The sequence below is a fragment of the Myotis yumanensis genome, unplaced genomic scaffold, assembly GCF_028538775.1.
Source record: "Myotis yumanensis isolate MYYU_CA2020_CCGP unplaced genomic scaffold, mMyoYum1.0.hap1 SCAF_1, whole genome shotgun sequence".
Classification (NCBI taxonomy): Eukaryota; Metazoa; Chordata; class Mammalia; order Chiroptera; family Vespertilionidae; genus Myotis; species Myotis yumanensis.
The window spans coordinates 172,214,052-172,228,894 of record NW_027223752.1 but is presented as its reverse complement, the minus strand read 5'-3'; the positions used below and the strand labels follow the sequence as shown (position 1 = coordinate 172,228,894).

Genomic DNA, 14,843 nt, shown 5'->3' with positions numbered 1-14,843 from the left:
ACAGGTATTCACTGAAAGCAAGGGGAACCAATGTGAAATCAGCAAAACTGGCAGATTGTAATTTCAGGGGGAGTACAAAGGGATGAGCAGGAAACTCTGAAAGTGCTGAAGGTTGTGTAGGTGGGGGTATGGGGACTATGAACTCTCAAAACTTAAGCCTGAGCTCCCTTCTTGGACAAAGCCCAACACTAAGGAGGAAGTTCTAGGAGGAGAAATAAAATTAATCAGGATATAGACAATAAAGGCAAAGAAAAAAATTAAAACAGGTCTAGATAAATGTGGGAGAGAAGAGGAGGAAGAACTTAAATAAGAAAACACCAGAAAGGAAGCTCTAGAACCATTAACTAGAAAAGATACTCTACTCACTCCTCTCTCTTAAAAGTACAGAATAACTTATTTAGCCTAAAAGTATACCACAAAGTAAGATCATAGTTTAATCCTATTAAAAGTTGTAATAAAAATGAATATGAAGCAGAAAAATAGATGAAAAGTATAACCCAATATTTTAAAATGAGAAAATTTTTAAATGATGGAATATGGAAAGAACAGCATAAACCTAAAAATTCATAGTGATTTGGAGAAAAGATTTGAAGTGACAGAACTCAGAAAAGAATATGTAGTATAACAAGTACACAAATATACCCAATATCATGTCCAATATCATACTTGAAGTCCAAGCTAGTGCATTGAGACAAGAAAAGGAAATAAAAAGAAGTAAAACTATTCTCAAATGACATGATTGTCTTTGTAAAAAAAACTCTCCCAAGTCAACAACAAAAAATCCTTATGGGACTAATTAGTGGTTATAGTAAGATCACAGGATACAAAGTTACTATACAAAAGTCAATTGATTTCCTATTTACTATCAATGAACATTTGGAACTCAAAATTAAAAAAAAAAATTAGACCTCGAATAGAAATACTTAGGTATAAATCTAATACTTAGGTATAAAAAAAAAAACATATACAGGATCTATGTGAGGGAAACTACAAAACTGATGTAGGAAATAAAGATCTAAGTAAATGTAAAGCTATTCTGTGTTCATGGCTTGGAAGACTTGATGTAGAAATAGCACATTTTGTACCCAGATCTTGGTTTCTAATACCATCTATAATAATAAAAGCATAATATGCTAATTAGACCAGACATCATTCCAGATGTGATTCCAGACGACGTCCTTCTGGACAAAGCTGGGGCTGAAAGAAGCCTGGGTCCCGGGTGCCTGCCAGCTGCCGGAAAGAAGTCTGGGTGCCTGAGGGAAGCCAGTGCCAGCAGCTGGGGGAAGGAAGGCCTACTCTTTCATTAATTTCATGCATCCTGCCTCTAGTCTATATATATATAAAAGCCAAGTGACCAGAATGACAGAACGACCAGTCACTATGGTGCGCACTGCAGCGGCCAACCCGCCGAATCCGGGTCCCAATTGGCCCCTCCCAATCTCTGCAGCCCCTCCCCCCGGCCAGCCCCACCCCTAATTGGCTCCCATTGGGGCAGGCTGGCTGGACCCCACCTGTGCACAAATTCATGCACTGGACCTCTAGTTCTGCGACAAAAGGAATCAAAGCTCCTTGGAGAAATGATAAGATGAAAATATGTTAGATGAAACTGGAACATTTAGTAGTGCCAGAAAGTAAGGAAATGCTTAAACATACACAGATGTCAAAGGAACACAGGAGCCAATTGAAAAAGCTCCCAATGGCCAAAGCTATAACAATGCTAATTCCCTAACTGAATTATATTTTATTGAGACCACTTAAGGATAACTTGAAGTGCCCCCTAAACATTTTTTTTCATTGATTCTTTCTAAGGACAGAGTAAAGTGGTTCCAATGCTATAAAGACTTTATTCCTGTATTGCTATCATACTTCCTGACCTACTACATCTATATCTAATTGGGTAATACATTTTCTTCCACGTTTAGTGGGGTGAAATTAATTTATCTTCTAATCAAGGAAAATGAGTTAACTCCTAACAACCTCTGATATGTAACAGAAATACAACTGTACTTTGGAATTAGTCATCCATCTTTATTTCATAGTCTCTTACTTATCACTGCAATATAGTAGTATAGCAGTGCCATGTACTACCAGTAGAATGTCATTGCCTTAAAATATATTATTTGATTTTGACCTGGCTAGCACAGATCAGTATTTTCCCCTGTAATTTCAGCCAGGCATATCTAACCACAACAGCCAAATGCTCTGTTAGCTTCCATACCCCAAACTGTGTCGATTTATTTAAAGACAGTCCTGATTAGTAATTCTATATCATCCATAATAAATCAACTTTTCAATTTTCTATCTCTGTTTTTTGTTGTTGTTAATCCTCATTCAAGGATATTTTTTTCCATTGATTTTTTTCAGAGAGTGAAAGGAAGGGGGAGAAAGAGAAACGTTAATGTGAGAGAGATTGTTGCCTCCCACACATGCCCCCGCCAAAACCAGGGATGGAGCCACAACTAAGGAAATACCCTTGATGGGAATCGAACCTGCAGCCCTTCAGTCTGCGGGCCAGCCCTCTAACCACTGAGCAAAACCGGATAAAGCTCTAACATTTTTAAGTAAAGGAGAATATTTGGTCTAGATTTCAAGGTTTGTTTATACTCCTTAAATCATTTTACCAAATCTGAGTCTCATTTTTCTAATGTAAAATAATTATTAGGATATACTATAAAAATGTAAAGTGCTTAGTATAGTGTATTCTACATAGTAATCATTCCATAGATGGCAGCTCTTGTTATTTTTATTCTGTGCTGTGCTTCTGTATTGCTTCACATGTCATGTAAAATAGCTGATGTGCTTTGGGAGGTACAGTATCTCCCACATATATTGTACAACTAGTGGCCTGGTGCACAAATTCGTGCACATTAAAAGGAAATTAATTAGAAGAAATATTTTAATATCGCTATTCGCCCTTTCTCTATAATAGAAGTGTCAACCAAATTCACAATCAACAATGACAAATCAAAATACACACGTGTGATTGGCGCCAGTGAGCTTTATATGTATCGCACATGTGCGAGTCAACTCAGCCTTTTATAGATATAGAACAAACTTGCTTAATTAGACCTGCTTTCTGATTTAGCTAAACTTTTTCCAGCCCAGTGAAGCACCCCAACTTCTCTTTCAGGTAATTGTCGACAACACAGCAGTAAATATCAACATGAAGAAGATTATTATTACAGATCACGCAGGGAGAACAAAGGGTAAAATATTTAACTGCAGCAGTGTTTGACTATATTCTGCTCAGTGAGAAAACCTGATGTCATTTTCAAGGTCCACTATTTCTTTCTTCTTTTCAGTCCAGTCAAGTTTCTAACCTTCCTAAATCTCTGTTTTCCGGCTAATGAAAAGAAAATAGGATTCCACCGAGTCTCCTATCTACCGACTCCAGGACTTCTGTGAGGATCAAATGAGATGAGGCACGGGAAAATGCTTCACAGACATTTGGTTACAGTGTAAAGTGTTTCCACCTAGCTATAAAGCAAGTCGTGTTCCTGGGCTGAAGAAACTGTAAGGAGGCTAGTTGTCGCTAGGGAGAGGAAGCCAGGAGTTGCTACATGACATCATTACCCAGATGAAGGGAAGACCACTTAGTATATTAGACTTTTATATATATAGATGTTTGCTCTGCTTGATCAACAAAGCAACAGAGGAGAATGCCTCTTTTTTGGTAACAAAATTCAATGAATATGGAAATTATTTGGCATTAATCTTAAGTCTTTCAAGTGTTGTTGTAAATAGAAAAGGTTATAATGAAATAGAAAAGAATGATGTTATTTATCGCCAACAGAAGCAGCCTTATTTGAGCAATCTATGTAGAAATGACTAATACAGTGAATTATAGGAGCTTTCCAGTAGGAAGCTAATGCTCAAGTGAAACAGTATTTATTAGGCAATAGGCAATAGTGATATGCCTTTTATTGGTTGGACTCTGGTACCTGACAACAAATGGTACTTTTACCTGTGAGACACGTATCATGCACCATTTAGTCTGTGTAACTGAGCCTCAAATGGAAATACAAAAGACAATTCTCAGAGAATCACATAAGATTCAAACTAGTTCTTAATTTAAATAAGAATGTAAAGTTTGAGTGACTATAATGGCTTCATATCCCCTATGTATGTAATGCTCAGATTGTGGAAACATACAGAAATCCATTCATATGTAAATTTAAAGGACTTTCACATCACCTTGTATTTATAATACCTACTATTCATAAAAACTTACATTTCTTCACAAATGTATTTTTCTAAGAATGGTCTTGTTCGTTTACCCCAGGAAAACTTGTTATTTATAAGTTATAACATTAATGTGATAGTTACAACCAAACATTTTATTTCTGTATAGGTACTTCTGCCATAATTTATGTACAAAGGTTATGACAGCAAATGAAGTTCTAATCTCAATGGACGACAAAGATGAACAATTTTCAATTTTAAGTTTTTTATATAAACTTTGTAGATTTTAAATTTTATGTTTCATCTTGTGGTCCTATCAAGTTGGCTATCTTTTACCTGGGTTGTCTAAACATAAAGTTAAGATTCTAGAAAAGAGTTTTGAGAAAGACAAGAGTAGATTTGAGAACCCATTTTATAATTAAATATGGCCTTAAGTATTTTCAAGTTCATTCATATAGTCTTTCACCAGTACTTTATTCCCCCTTTGCCAAAAACACCCCACATGCCACCCAAACACCTCATTTTAGTAAGTTTTGTCACTTGGAGTGCGGGAAACGAGTTAAGTCGGCTCGCGTGAATTGCGCATACTCCGCGGGAGCCGTCTTTAACTCGGTTCATATAGATTTGCGGTGGAGTGCGGGAAACGTGTAAACTCGGGCCGATTGTAACTGCGTATTACCAAATATTTGTTTGTAATCCACCCTTTTGGTGGATGGAACAAAACCAAAAGACAGAGCCATCTTATATTTTGGCGGGAAATTCACCCGCACTCCAAGTGTTAAGTCTCTTCCAGGAGTTTCCAAGGATAAAGGTTGGTTCAGTTAATGTGGTCTTAGCCATACTAGAGTATTTGCTTTGATTCTAGAGATGTTTCCTAATAAATTTTCTGTAGCAAAATTGTTAAGGGCTGGAATTTCCCCTCTGAATCTCTCCCTAGAAATGGGATTCAGAAAGCCCCGGGACTCCATCCAGCACATTGGGGGACTCAGACAACTCTGTCTCTTGTTACAGATATAGCTAGAGGCCTACTATGATATTAATACACTAGGCCTGCTAGTGTATTAATAATAGGCAATGCTGATTTACTACAATCCCTTATAGTTTCACACATAAAGAGAGTCATCTAGGTTTCAGAAATGAACGTTCTATCTACTCTAACATTACTCTAAAGTGATTGGTGGTGGTACAACTTGAATTTTTTTAAGTTCAAGCCTAAAATTCAGAGTGATTTATTCTAATAGCATGCATACATGTGGTATAAACAAATCCAAAGATGAGCATATAACATACACAAGATCCAGTTAAGGTTAGCTGAGTGAGAATCCTCACTACCCTCCCACATGAAGTAGTAAAACATGAAGACAGGTGTTTAATATCATAGGCATGATGATTAGTATTGAGTAGAAAAGTATCATCACCGCTTTTTCTGAATTTATGAGTAGACTAGTTTAGCTCTCAAAAGTGAAAATTATTTTCCCTATTGAGTAAAAAAATTAAAGAGTGAAAGACTGAAAACTACAGCCCACCTGTGTTTAATCATTAACAGTGTTCCCTTCGGTGAACCTAGGTCCTGATTTTGGAGTTTGGAATCTGACCTTTCCCCAGAGATAAACATTATCATTGCAGGTTCCAAGGAGGGACATTTCCTTGCTGCCATCAGAAGAGTTCACTACTTAGTGACTCCTTGCTGGGTACTGGATGCATTAGAGGGTGAAGAGTCAATATGATTCTTCTAGCTGTGCTTTTTCTCTGCTTCATTTCCTCATACTCAGCTTCTGTTAAAGGTAAGTTTGTGTTGCCTTTTGCTAAATTTTAATTTTAATCATTGAAAGGGCAGTGTGTGATTGTGTGTTTGTGTGTGAGTGTGTGTGTGTGTGTATGTGTGAATAGTGAAAGAGTTTCTAACTAAACCATCTTCAAAAGCATGTAACTATGGGATGTTTGTGAAGCATGACTGGGTTAGAATGAAAACCAAATTCAAATTCCTCCATACAATAAGAAAACAGAGGTTCCTTTTAGACTCAGTGCCTCAGATGAGTGTGCTGCTTGTTTCAATTTCTCATTCATGGTGGATTTTTAAAAGGGAGAAAAAAGATGCCAGCTATTGTTACCTGCTGCTGTTGGTTGCTCCCTGAATGCAGCTCCTTCATTTGAATTGTAAAAGAGGACTTAAAAAAAACACTTCTTTAAATTTCCTTCTAGTTGCTTAGCAATGTGACATCAAGAAGAATTAGACCCAATGTAAAAGCATGTGACTTACCAAAGAATTACGAATGAAATGGTAAAGCATGTATTTAATTTCATTACTTGTTAGAAGTGATAGAATCATCATAGTTGGTGAATTACATAAAATAAAAGTACATGATATAGGATAAGAAGATTTATTATCTTTTGAAAACTTGTGTTGGTAGTTACCATTTCTACTTTAAGATAAGTTTGATTTAAAAAACACACACCGATGAATTAGACCTTTGAAAGAGAAAAAACAGGAGTTGTAATTTCAAAGAGAAGTATGATTGTATTAATATGGAATCTTGTTTTAAATCACTAGTTAATACACTCCTTGGGTTTCTAAATGTTATGCCTGTAAAATTATCACTTTTTTATAGTCTCTTAAGCGGGTGTACTATCAAAGGTAATTGATCTAACACATCATTTAGCATAATAAGGTCCAATTTGAATAACTATGTACTCTAAGTAATTGATATAAAACAGTTGATTTGTAAACTCCTAAAACTAATTTGGAATAATTGGTTTTTGATGACAAACTGAAGTTTTTCCTCAAGATTTTTTGCATGGAAAATTTTCACATGAGGAAAAGACAATCTTTATTATGGGAACAATAAATGGGGGGCTAAATTTAAATTATTTCACATAAGCAAATGACACTTTTTTTTCTTGAATTAAAGACAGTATTTCTCACCAGTTTCTGAAATGTTTGGTATTTAAAGATACAGTCCTTACTTAGATGAAAAAAAATGTTTTGAGAAAAATGTAAAGGTTTGTAAATTATATCTGAGAATTATATAGAGAGCTTACTATTTTATTATGTCAAATAAACTCTTGTATATTTGAAATCTGAGTGATTTTTACAACATAATATCAAACCTAATATACCATGATTATTTTGAAAAAAAATAATTGAGATATAGTAGTTATTGTGGGTTTCTCTTTTCCCCCCACCCTATAAATAAGAAGTTTGGATAACTTAATATTTTCAAATACGTGCACTAATAAAGATTTAAAATACACATAGGCAACAATAGCACACAGGTTTAGAAGATGACAGTTGGCTACAGTTTGTTGTGTACAAGTTCAGTGGTAAATCCAGATTTTTAGAACCTGAAGATTATGCAACTTATGGGACATTTTTTTAGGAAAGATTGCAAAAATACCTTACTTTTGTGAATGTTACTGAAAAAAAGATGTGTATACATTGCTAGTGTCACCTTCTAAGATCTTGAAATGAACCTGGGCAAGTGAGGGCCCCAAAGCCTAAGTGCCATTAGCTTCATGGTACAAACTGCTTATGCCAAATATCATAAATAAAAAGTACAGGACTTGACAGCTCTCCCTCTACCTAGGTGTGATAACCTTTTGTATTATATACTGTGACTCAGTAATAAATTCCTTGTTCTCTGTAATGATTTACATTTAACAAGCAAACTACTTAGGAAGAAATTACTTTAAGGCCATTATAAATTTTTGGGATCCCATGCAGCACCTCAAAACTCACCTCAAACTTAATTGTCAATGCAACCGCTTAGCAAATCCCCAGATTTGGGTGGGTTTTGAATGCATGTTGAACTGTGAAGAGAATGGAGGAAGGTATTCAAATTAGTATGGAAGAAGGTCTATTTAGAAGAGATATGCTGAGTGTGAACATTCTGAAACCTCAAGTTTTCCCTAGTTTTTCTGAATCATATTTTATAATAGTGGATCTATTCTCAGTGCCTTCTTTGGGTTTTCTTTATAGTACTTTTACTTTCCATAATCTACACAAAAACTTTCTATTTAATCTTGTCACTTCTAAACCTGAACTGTTTCTTCATTTCCAGTCTTTCTCTCAGTTCATGGCCTTCCCCATACTTTTCAATTCATTTATGTTAATCATCTTCAATCCGCCGCCCCCCCCCCCCCCCCCCCCCCCCGCCTTATCCTTCATCCTACCCTACTTCCAGCCTTATAGTTTTCTGTTGGAATCCTAAATCCCTATTTTGTCTCCTTGCTTAAACCAATGAACTGTCTATTGGGCTCATCTAGGTTTGATAAATGAGTATTTTAACATATTTCCTAAAGGTTTGAAACTAAGTTTGTTGTTTTTAAGTCCCTTAAAAATTCTAGATGCACTTAAAGGGGAACCTTGAAGAGGTATTGACTCTTTCTCTTCTGGTTTTATCTAACATTAGCTTCAAAAATGCCATTCTGCATACTCGAAAGAGCAATACCTTAAGAAAGAAATTATGTCAACAATATAAATAGAACATGTCCCCATTGCCCAGTGTTGCCAGTCTCCAAACCAATAGAGAAATATTTATCAAAGAAGAAAGGATAATAGGGACAACACTACAGCACAATCCATTTATTTGAAACATTTTAGGTTTATCTCCTGTTGAAAGAGGTAGGAAAAAGTTCTAGGAGAAACAAGGCTTATTCTTTCCTGTGTTTTATCACTAATTAGTCATAATCAAAAACTAATCTTGTTGCCCCTTTTCACATTCTATTGTCCAGTAAAGTCAAAGTAAGAAAAAATGGTCAACACAATAGTTTGGAAAGCTTCAGAATGTAAGGGAGGCTACCTTTCTACAAACTTTTCATAGTAACTTCAATCACCAATCACCTTCATTAGTCCATGAAACTTGGATCTCAGTAAATTTAAGTGTCAAATTCTGCATTATATCTGCTCTGTTGAGTTTAATGCAGACTCAGCTTTTTTTGGCTGTCATATAATGCCTATCTTTCAGAATGACTGTGAGGATTAGATAAGAAAACATGTATTTCCTGTATGCCTTGTGTGGAATTCTATACATGTCATTAAAATAAGGCCTCTCTGCCCAAAATATCATTCCTGGCCAGAAAGCTAATGTTTGAACCTGCAGGAGTGTCCCTACTTGGACTGTAGAAGAGGCAGAGAGGTAAGGAAGGCTAGAGGGAGTCATAGATTTCATCTCCTTCAAAGTTTCTCCTGACCTTTTCTGCCTTCTGTATCTCATAGCTGAGGTTCTGACTTGTTGCTTGGATATGGTCTATTTTTGTGTTTATACACTTGGATACCCACTTCCACACTTCCTTTTCCTGATTCCTAGTTCTTGATTCCTTATCCCATTTCTTTGAAGGTTTGTTAGATCACATAACTTTGCCACATATCTACTCAGAGTCAAATTCTAAATCTATGCAAAGGTCTTTGCCCCAGATCTCCCTGCCACCTATAGGTACCTATTTGACCTCACTTCCTTATGCTGTCTTTCACTTAGTCAGTCCCAGCCTCTTTGACCTCCCAGCTGTTCCTCCATTACACCTGCATGAACTTTCCTCAGGGCCTTTGAACTGCTATTCCTTCTGTGGGGAGGATGGGTGGTAGGAGTGTGGAGATGCCCTCCCCACAGATATCTATCCACATGAGTAGCCTAAAGCCTTTGCCCAGAATATTACCTTCTCAACAAAGGTCTTTCTCTCAGTATCTCCAGTCCCTTTTCTGTTTCATTTTTCTTTATATACTTTTATTGCTTATAAGTATATAAGCTATTGCCCATCTCCTCCTTATAAACTCCACAAAGGTAGACATTTTATCTGCTCGTTAACTGGTGTAGCTCCAGAGCCTAGAAAGGTGCCCACCACCCCATGGATGCTCAGTACATCCTTGTTGAATGAGTGAATGAATGAATGAATGAATGAATTCCTAGCTCACTCCCTAGAAATAGAGTTCAACCTGAAGGTGTAGATAAGTATGGTATAGAGAAGAGCATGATCTCTAAAGCCAGACAAGCCTGGGTTCACATCCTGACTCCACCCCTAACTGTCTGGGTGATCTTGGATAAAATGTATAATCTCTGTGTCCCTCAGTTTCCTTATGTATGAAATGTGATTAATAATGATACCTATTAAGTTCTTGTGAGGATTAAATATAGGTGTCCCCCCAAAATATATACAAACACTTTGAATAAAGGCAGTTTTTATTAAAGTACATTTCATTTTCAAAATTGAGCTATCAGCTGGTAAAGTGTGCATACATTTTTGGGGGGACACCCTGTATATTAATGCACATAGAACTCTTAGTTTATTAGAGACAATGTATTTTGACCATTTTTTCCTCTGGGCAGTAGGTGCTGTATTAGATGATAGAGACAGTAGATGGTAAAGACTTTTCAGAGGTTTTCTTAAATTTTTCGACTTTTAATTTTACTTTTTTTTCTCAACTATCTCATTTCTGGCCTACTCATCTTAACCTCCTTTCCTGACCTCCCTCATGTGCATATGTCCTGAGGGTGGGGGGAGTTATGGTTGCCTATTATAGTTAACTAGGAGATGCAACCTGATTAGCACTGAGGAAAAATGTATACTGAAATCTTTTTAACTACCTCCTGAGAGCTATAGATAGGAAATATGCAAAGAAAAAAATTGGTAAGACTGTAAACTTCAAGTCATCCCTAAGAAAAACTTTATCCTACTCCCATTTTTTGAATTAAATTAAACTGAATTGAAGAGTGTGTGATCTCCATGTATCAACTTTTTTGGCTCACAATACTGACTTTTATACTATTTGATATTAAATTGCCTGTCAAATTAAAGCCTGTGTTAAGGTTTTATGTAGTGAAACATCATTTTATTCAGTCACAGCTAATTTAAACTTAACATATGTATAACATTGAAATGTACCTTTGTACTAAAAGTTTACTAATTAAATTGACAGAGTAAATTGCATTGGAGGGATATTCTTTAAATATTCAAAACATCCAATTAAAGGAACTGCCTTCTGACCCCTAAAATAACTTTGGCAATGAGCCATTACATTTATTTACAAATGGTTTGTATTAATTTTATAAAGCAATCCCAGGGCTGAACCTCTACTTAAAATCATATTTATTATACCTTGATGAATTGAGGTGGGTGGTAGGGGAGAAATCATATAACTTAAAGCAATACAGTGACACTTCTTTAACAATATTCTATAGTTCAATCAGAGAAATACTTAGATAATCTGATTATTGATTAGGGATACAAATGAAGGTTTATGAAATGGAAGCTTATTGTTTCTTGTTTTTGTTGTTACTGTTCAAGCCAATGATTTTAGCAGATGGAGAAGTAGAATCACCTTTCATTTAACAAATACTCACTGAGCTCCCACTGGGCATGACTCTACTAGATGAGAATGCTTCAATTTCAAGACAGCACATTCCTGGGCTGATGGATGCCTCGTTACTAAGACTTGACTTGTTTCACTATCTTTATGCAGGTCACACAACTGGTCTCTCTTTAAATAATGACCGGCTGTACAAACTCACATACTCCACTGAAGTTTTTGTGAATCAGGGCAAAGGAAAGCTCCAAGACAGTGTGGGTTACCGAATTTCATCCAATGTGGACGTCGTCTTACTATGGAGGAATCCTGATGGTGATGATGACCAACTGATCCAAATCACGGTGGGCATTTTCTACCAGAAAGATGCAAACATTATATGTCAGCAAAGTCCTTGAGACGTGTACCATTCAATAGCACTTGTTTTATGTTCTTGGTTGTACAACCATTTAGTTTGTTTTCTGTCTCTAAAACACATATAGCTAAAGTGTTTACTAATCAAAAGTGATCTGAATCTTTCCAAATTGTTGAAGTAGGCAAAAAGAAGTCATATGCTGGTGAGTAACTAGAGTATGATGTCCAGTTCTATGTGTCATATTAATAGACACATTAAACTAGAATCCATTTTAAATGTTCTGGGAGTCAGGAATCTAGAATTGATGTCACGTGAAAAACAATTGAGACTACTGTACCTGAAAGAGGAGATAAATTGGACCTCCCAGTTTTCCTGAGTTTCTTGACATAACAGGTAGAATTACCAATGAGGGAGTAAGCCTATTCTGTATTCTTTCTAAGGAAAAACTGGGTGGTACTCTGCATGGCAGTGTTTGGTCAGTTATAATGTTTTAGATATATGGGTTGAGAAAGGAGGTCAAGTTAGATAGTCTCTGGGATTTTTCCCAGTTTTAATATATGGTGATCCCATATTTGCTTTTTAAGCACCTAAAGGCAAATTATTTCTTTAGTAAAGTCTGTTAATCTTTCACATGTTGATGTGAAATAGGTACACAAACCAAAATTTGCTTTATTGTAACCAATAAGCTGTTATACTTTATAATGAGGTGTCATTGCAATATATTTATTAAGCTATCTTTGCTTCTTTGGATGTCTCCAGTAGCTATTGTGCCTTCCAAATTGGATCAAAATTTCATCATCCATCTCTCTGAGCCATTCCTCAATGCAAGTATTCTGCAGCAAATATTATGTATCGTTTATTCAGTAATTACACTTTTCATCTTTAATTTTGCATATGCAGATGAAGTACAATAGGGCAGGACTCCTCCCAAACAAATGGTACAGAAAGTGAAGAGATCAGATCACAACAGTTCAAAACAAATGAATGACAATGACATAAAAGAGCCATCTTCTAGTCATAATTATTATAAACCTGAAGTCACAAATTTCTTTAAGTATAGGTATTTTTACCTAATTTAAAAATCTGATTGTTGAATATCTTCTCCATTCTTTTAAAGTTAATGGCTAGGTTCTCTGAGTCATAAATTGAAAAAACAACAGAAGAAATTATGGCCTACCCTGCATATTGCTTTATCATTTTCTTTTCTCAGAGAATCTGATGAAAACAGAAACAGAAAAGTTTTCTAATAGGTTTCTTTCCATGATTCCAGATCAAAGATGTAAATGTTGAAAATGTGAATCAGAAGAGGGGAGAGAAGAGCATTTTCAAAGGAAAAAATCCAGCCAAAATCATAAGAAAAGAAAACTTGGAAGCTTTACAAAGACCTGTGCTCCTTCATCTTGTCCATGGAAAGGTAAAAGTGATTTGGGAGGCAGGGGTGGGGCGGGGGTGTGTGGGGGGTCACACATTTTTTCTCTCCAATTTCACATTTTTATTCCCTTATAGTAGATATTATTCTTAGGCAATCATGGCATCACTACTTTTATGGTAAATGAAATTTTTTCAAGACCTAATAAACAGGTTGCAAATTAAATGTTTCAGAAGTAAATTGAGGCATTCAATTCATTTATATTTCCTAGCCATTTATGTTCCCTATTTTATAAAAATCTTTATAGTACAGTAAAATCAAGTACTTGTTTATAACAGAGATTGTTGATAAGAGATAGTTGAAAGGTGCATTTTTTATTAAATTAAGAAGAATTAAAAAGATATTGTAATGCAAAAATTTATCACAGATGATTAAATAAATTCAGGAAAATAGACAAATTATGAATGAAATAATCTAACACAGGTATGTGATATTAACTTGTTATGAGAATATCAATATCTGACTAAAGTACAGAATTGAAGCTTTTGAAAGGATATGGTATTTCTAAGTTAGTGTTTTTTTAAGAAGCATATAGAGATTATTTCTAAACTATGACTTTGAAAAGCACTTTATGCATAATGAACGGACACTATAATATCTATTTGAAAATTTGCTCAGAAAATTCTGTAAGTGTTGTTACTTGTGATTTGATTCTACTGTATTATTAAAATGGTCTTAATATGTTTGGGATTGAGAAGCAATTGTGATCAGTGAATTATTAGGCATTACATATGTGGTTTTATGACAAGTGTAGATATTACATTTACATGTATAAAATGCATTAATAAAGATGAAAGCTCAATTTTAGTAACTAAAGTAGAAAAATAGAAAAGGCCCTTATAATTAAAACTCTACAGATCTCTAAAATTTCTCTAGACTGAAAAGTTCTAGATTCAAAATAAAGATGAAAACAAATACTTTAAAATATAAAATTTAGACATGCAATACATTTCTAATCATGGTGCATGTTTTTATATAAAGTACTAAAAAGGAGCTCGCAAAAGAAGGATTATTATGTGGTTGCCTCTCCTACAACCAAATATGAATCAACATCTCAGAAAAAAGAGGGGGGACATCTGTAATACTTTCAACAATAAAGATAAAAGAAAGACAAAAAAATGCTCCTCTTCTTCTCCACTTGTTAAAATACCATGTTCCAGGTTTTGCTCAGGGGACTTTCTTTTATAAAGCTCATGTGCTTCTAGCCAGCTGGAAATAAATAGTCCTCTTTAGAACAACCCCTTTCGCCCTTTGTAGCTCACTCATGGCCTTTATCACTTTCTTTTGGTCATTTCTGTTCATTGCTAAAGCATGGGATTCAGTAGAGAAAATTCCTATTCTTTATATCCCAGCCCTCCCGTGACCTTCATGCCCTTCGACTCCCTTCTACCCCCAGCACCCAGAACCATGCCTTGCACTGACTGACATCGTACATCAGTCGGGACGCCTTTCCCAACATTCTCTCAAACCCCCTCCTTCCCTGGGTTTATTGCCATGAAAGCATTTATCACAGGGAATTGTGATCCTCTCTTTGTCACACACATTAACAGTTAGCTTCTTGTGGGCAGCAGTTATGTTTA

General features: G+C 35.5%; 1 protein-coding gene across 1 annotated transcript in view; it reads left to right on the top strand.

Moving 5' to 3' along the window:
• The first annotated feature begins 5,808 nt into the window (after positions 1-5,808).
• MTTP (microsomal triglyceride transfer protein) overlaps positions 5,809-14,843 on the top strand; it is a 48,277-nt gene continuing 39,242 nt past the window's right edge. The window contains exons 1-3 of the mRNA XM_070392259.1: positions 5,809-5,966; positions 11,636-11,823; positions 13,105-13,248. Of these exons, the coding sequence (XP_070248360.1) occupies positions 5,906-5,966; positions 11,636-11,823; positions 13,105-13,248 (393 nt within the window). The 5' untranslated portion in view covers positions 5,809-5,905. The remainder of the gene's footprint in view (positions 5,967-11,635; positions 11,824-13,104; positions 13,249-14,843) is intronic.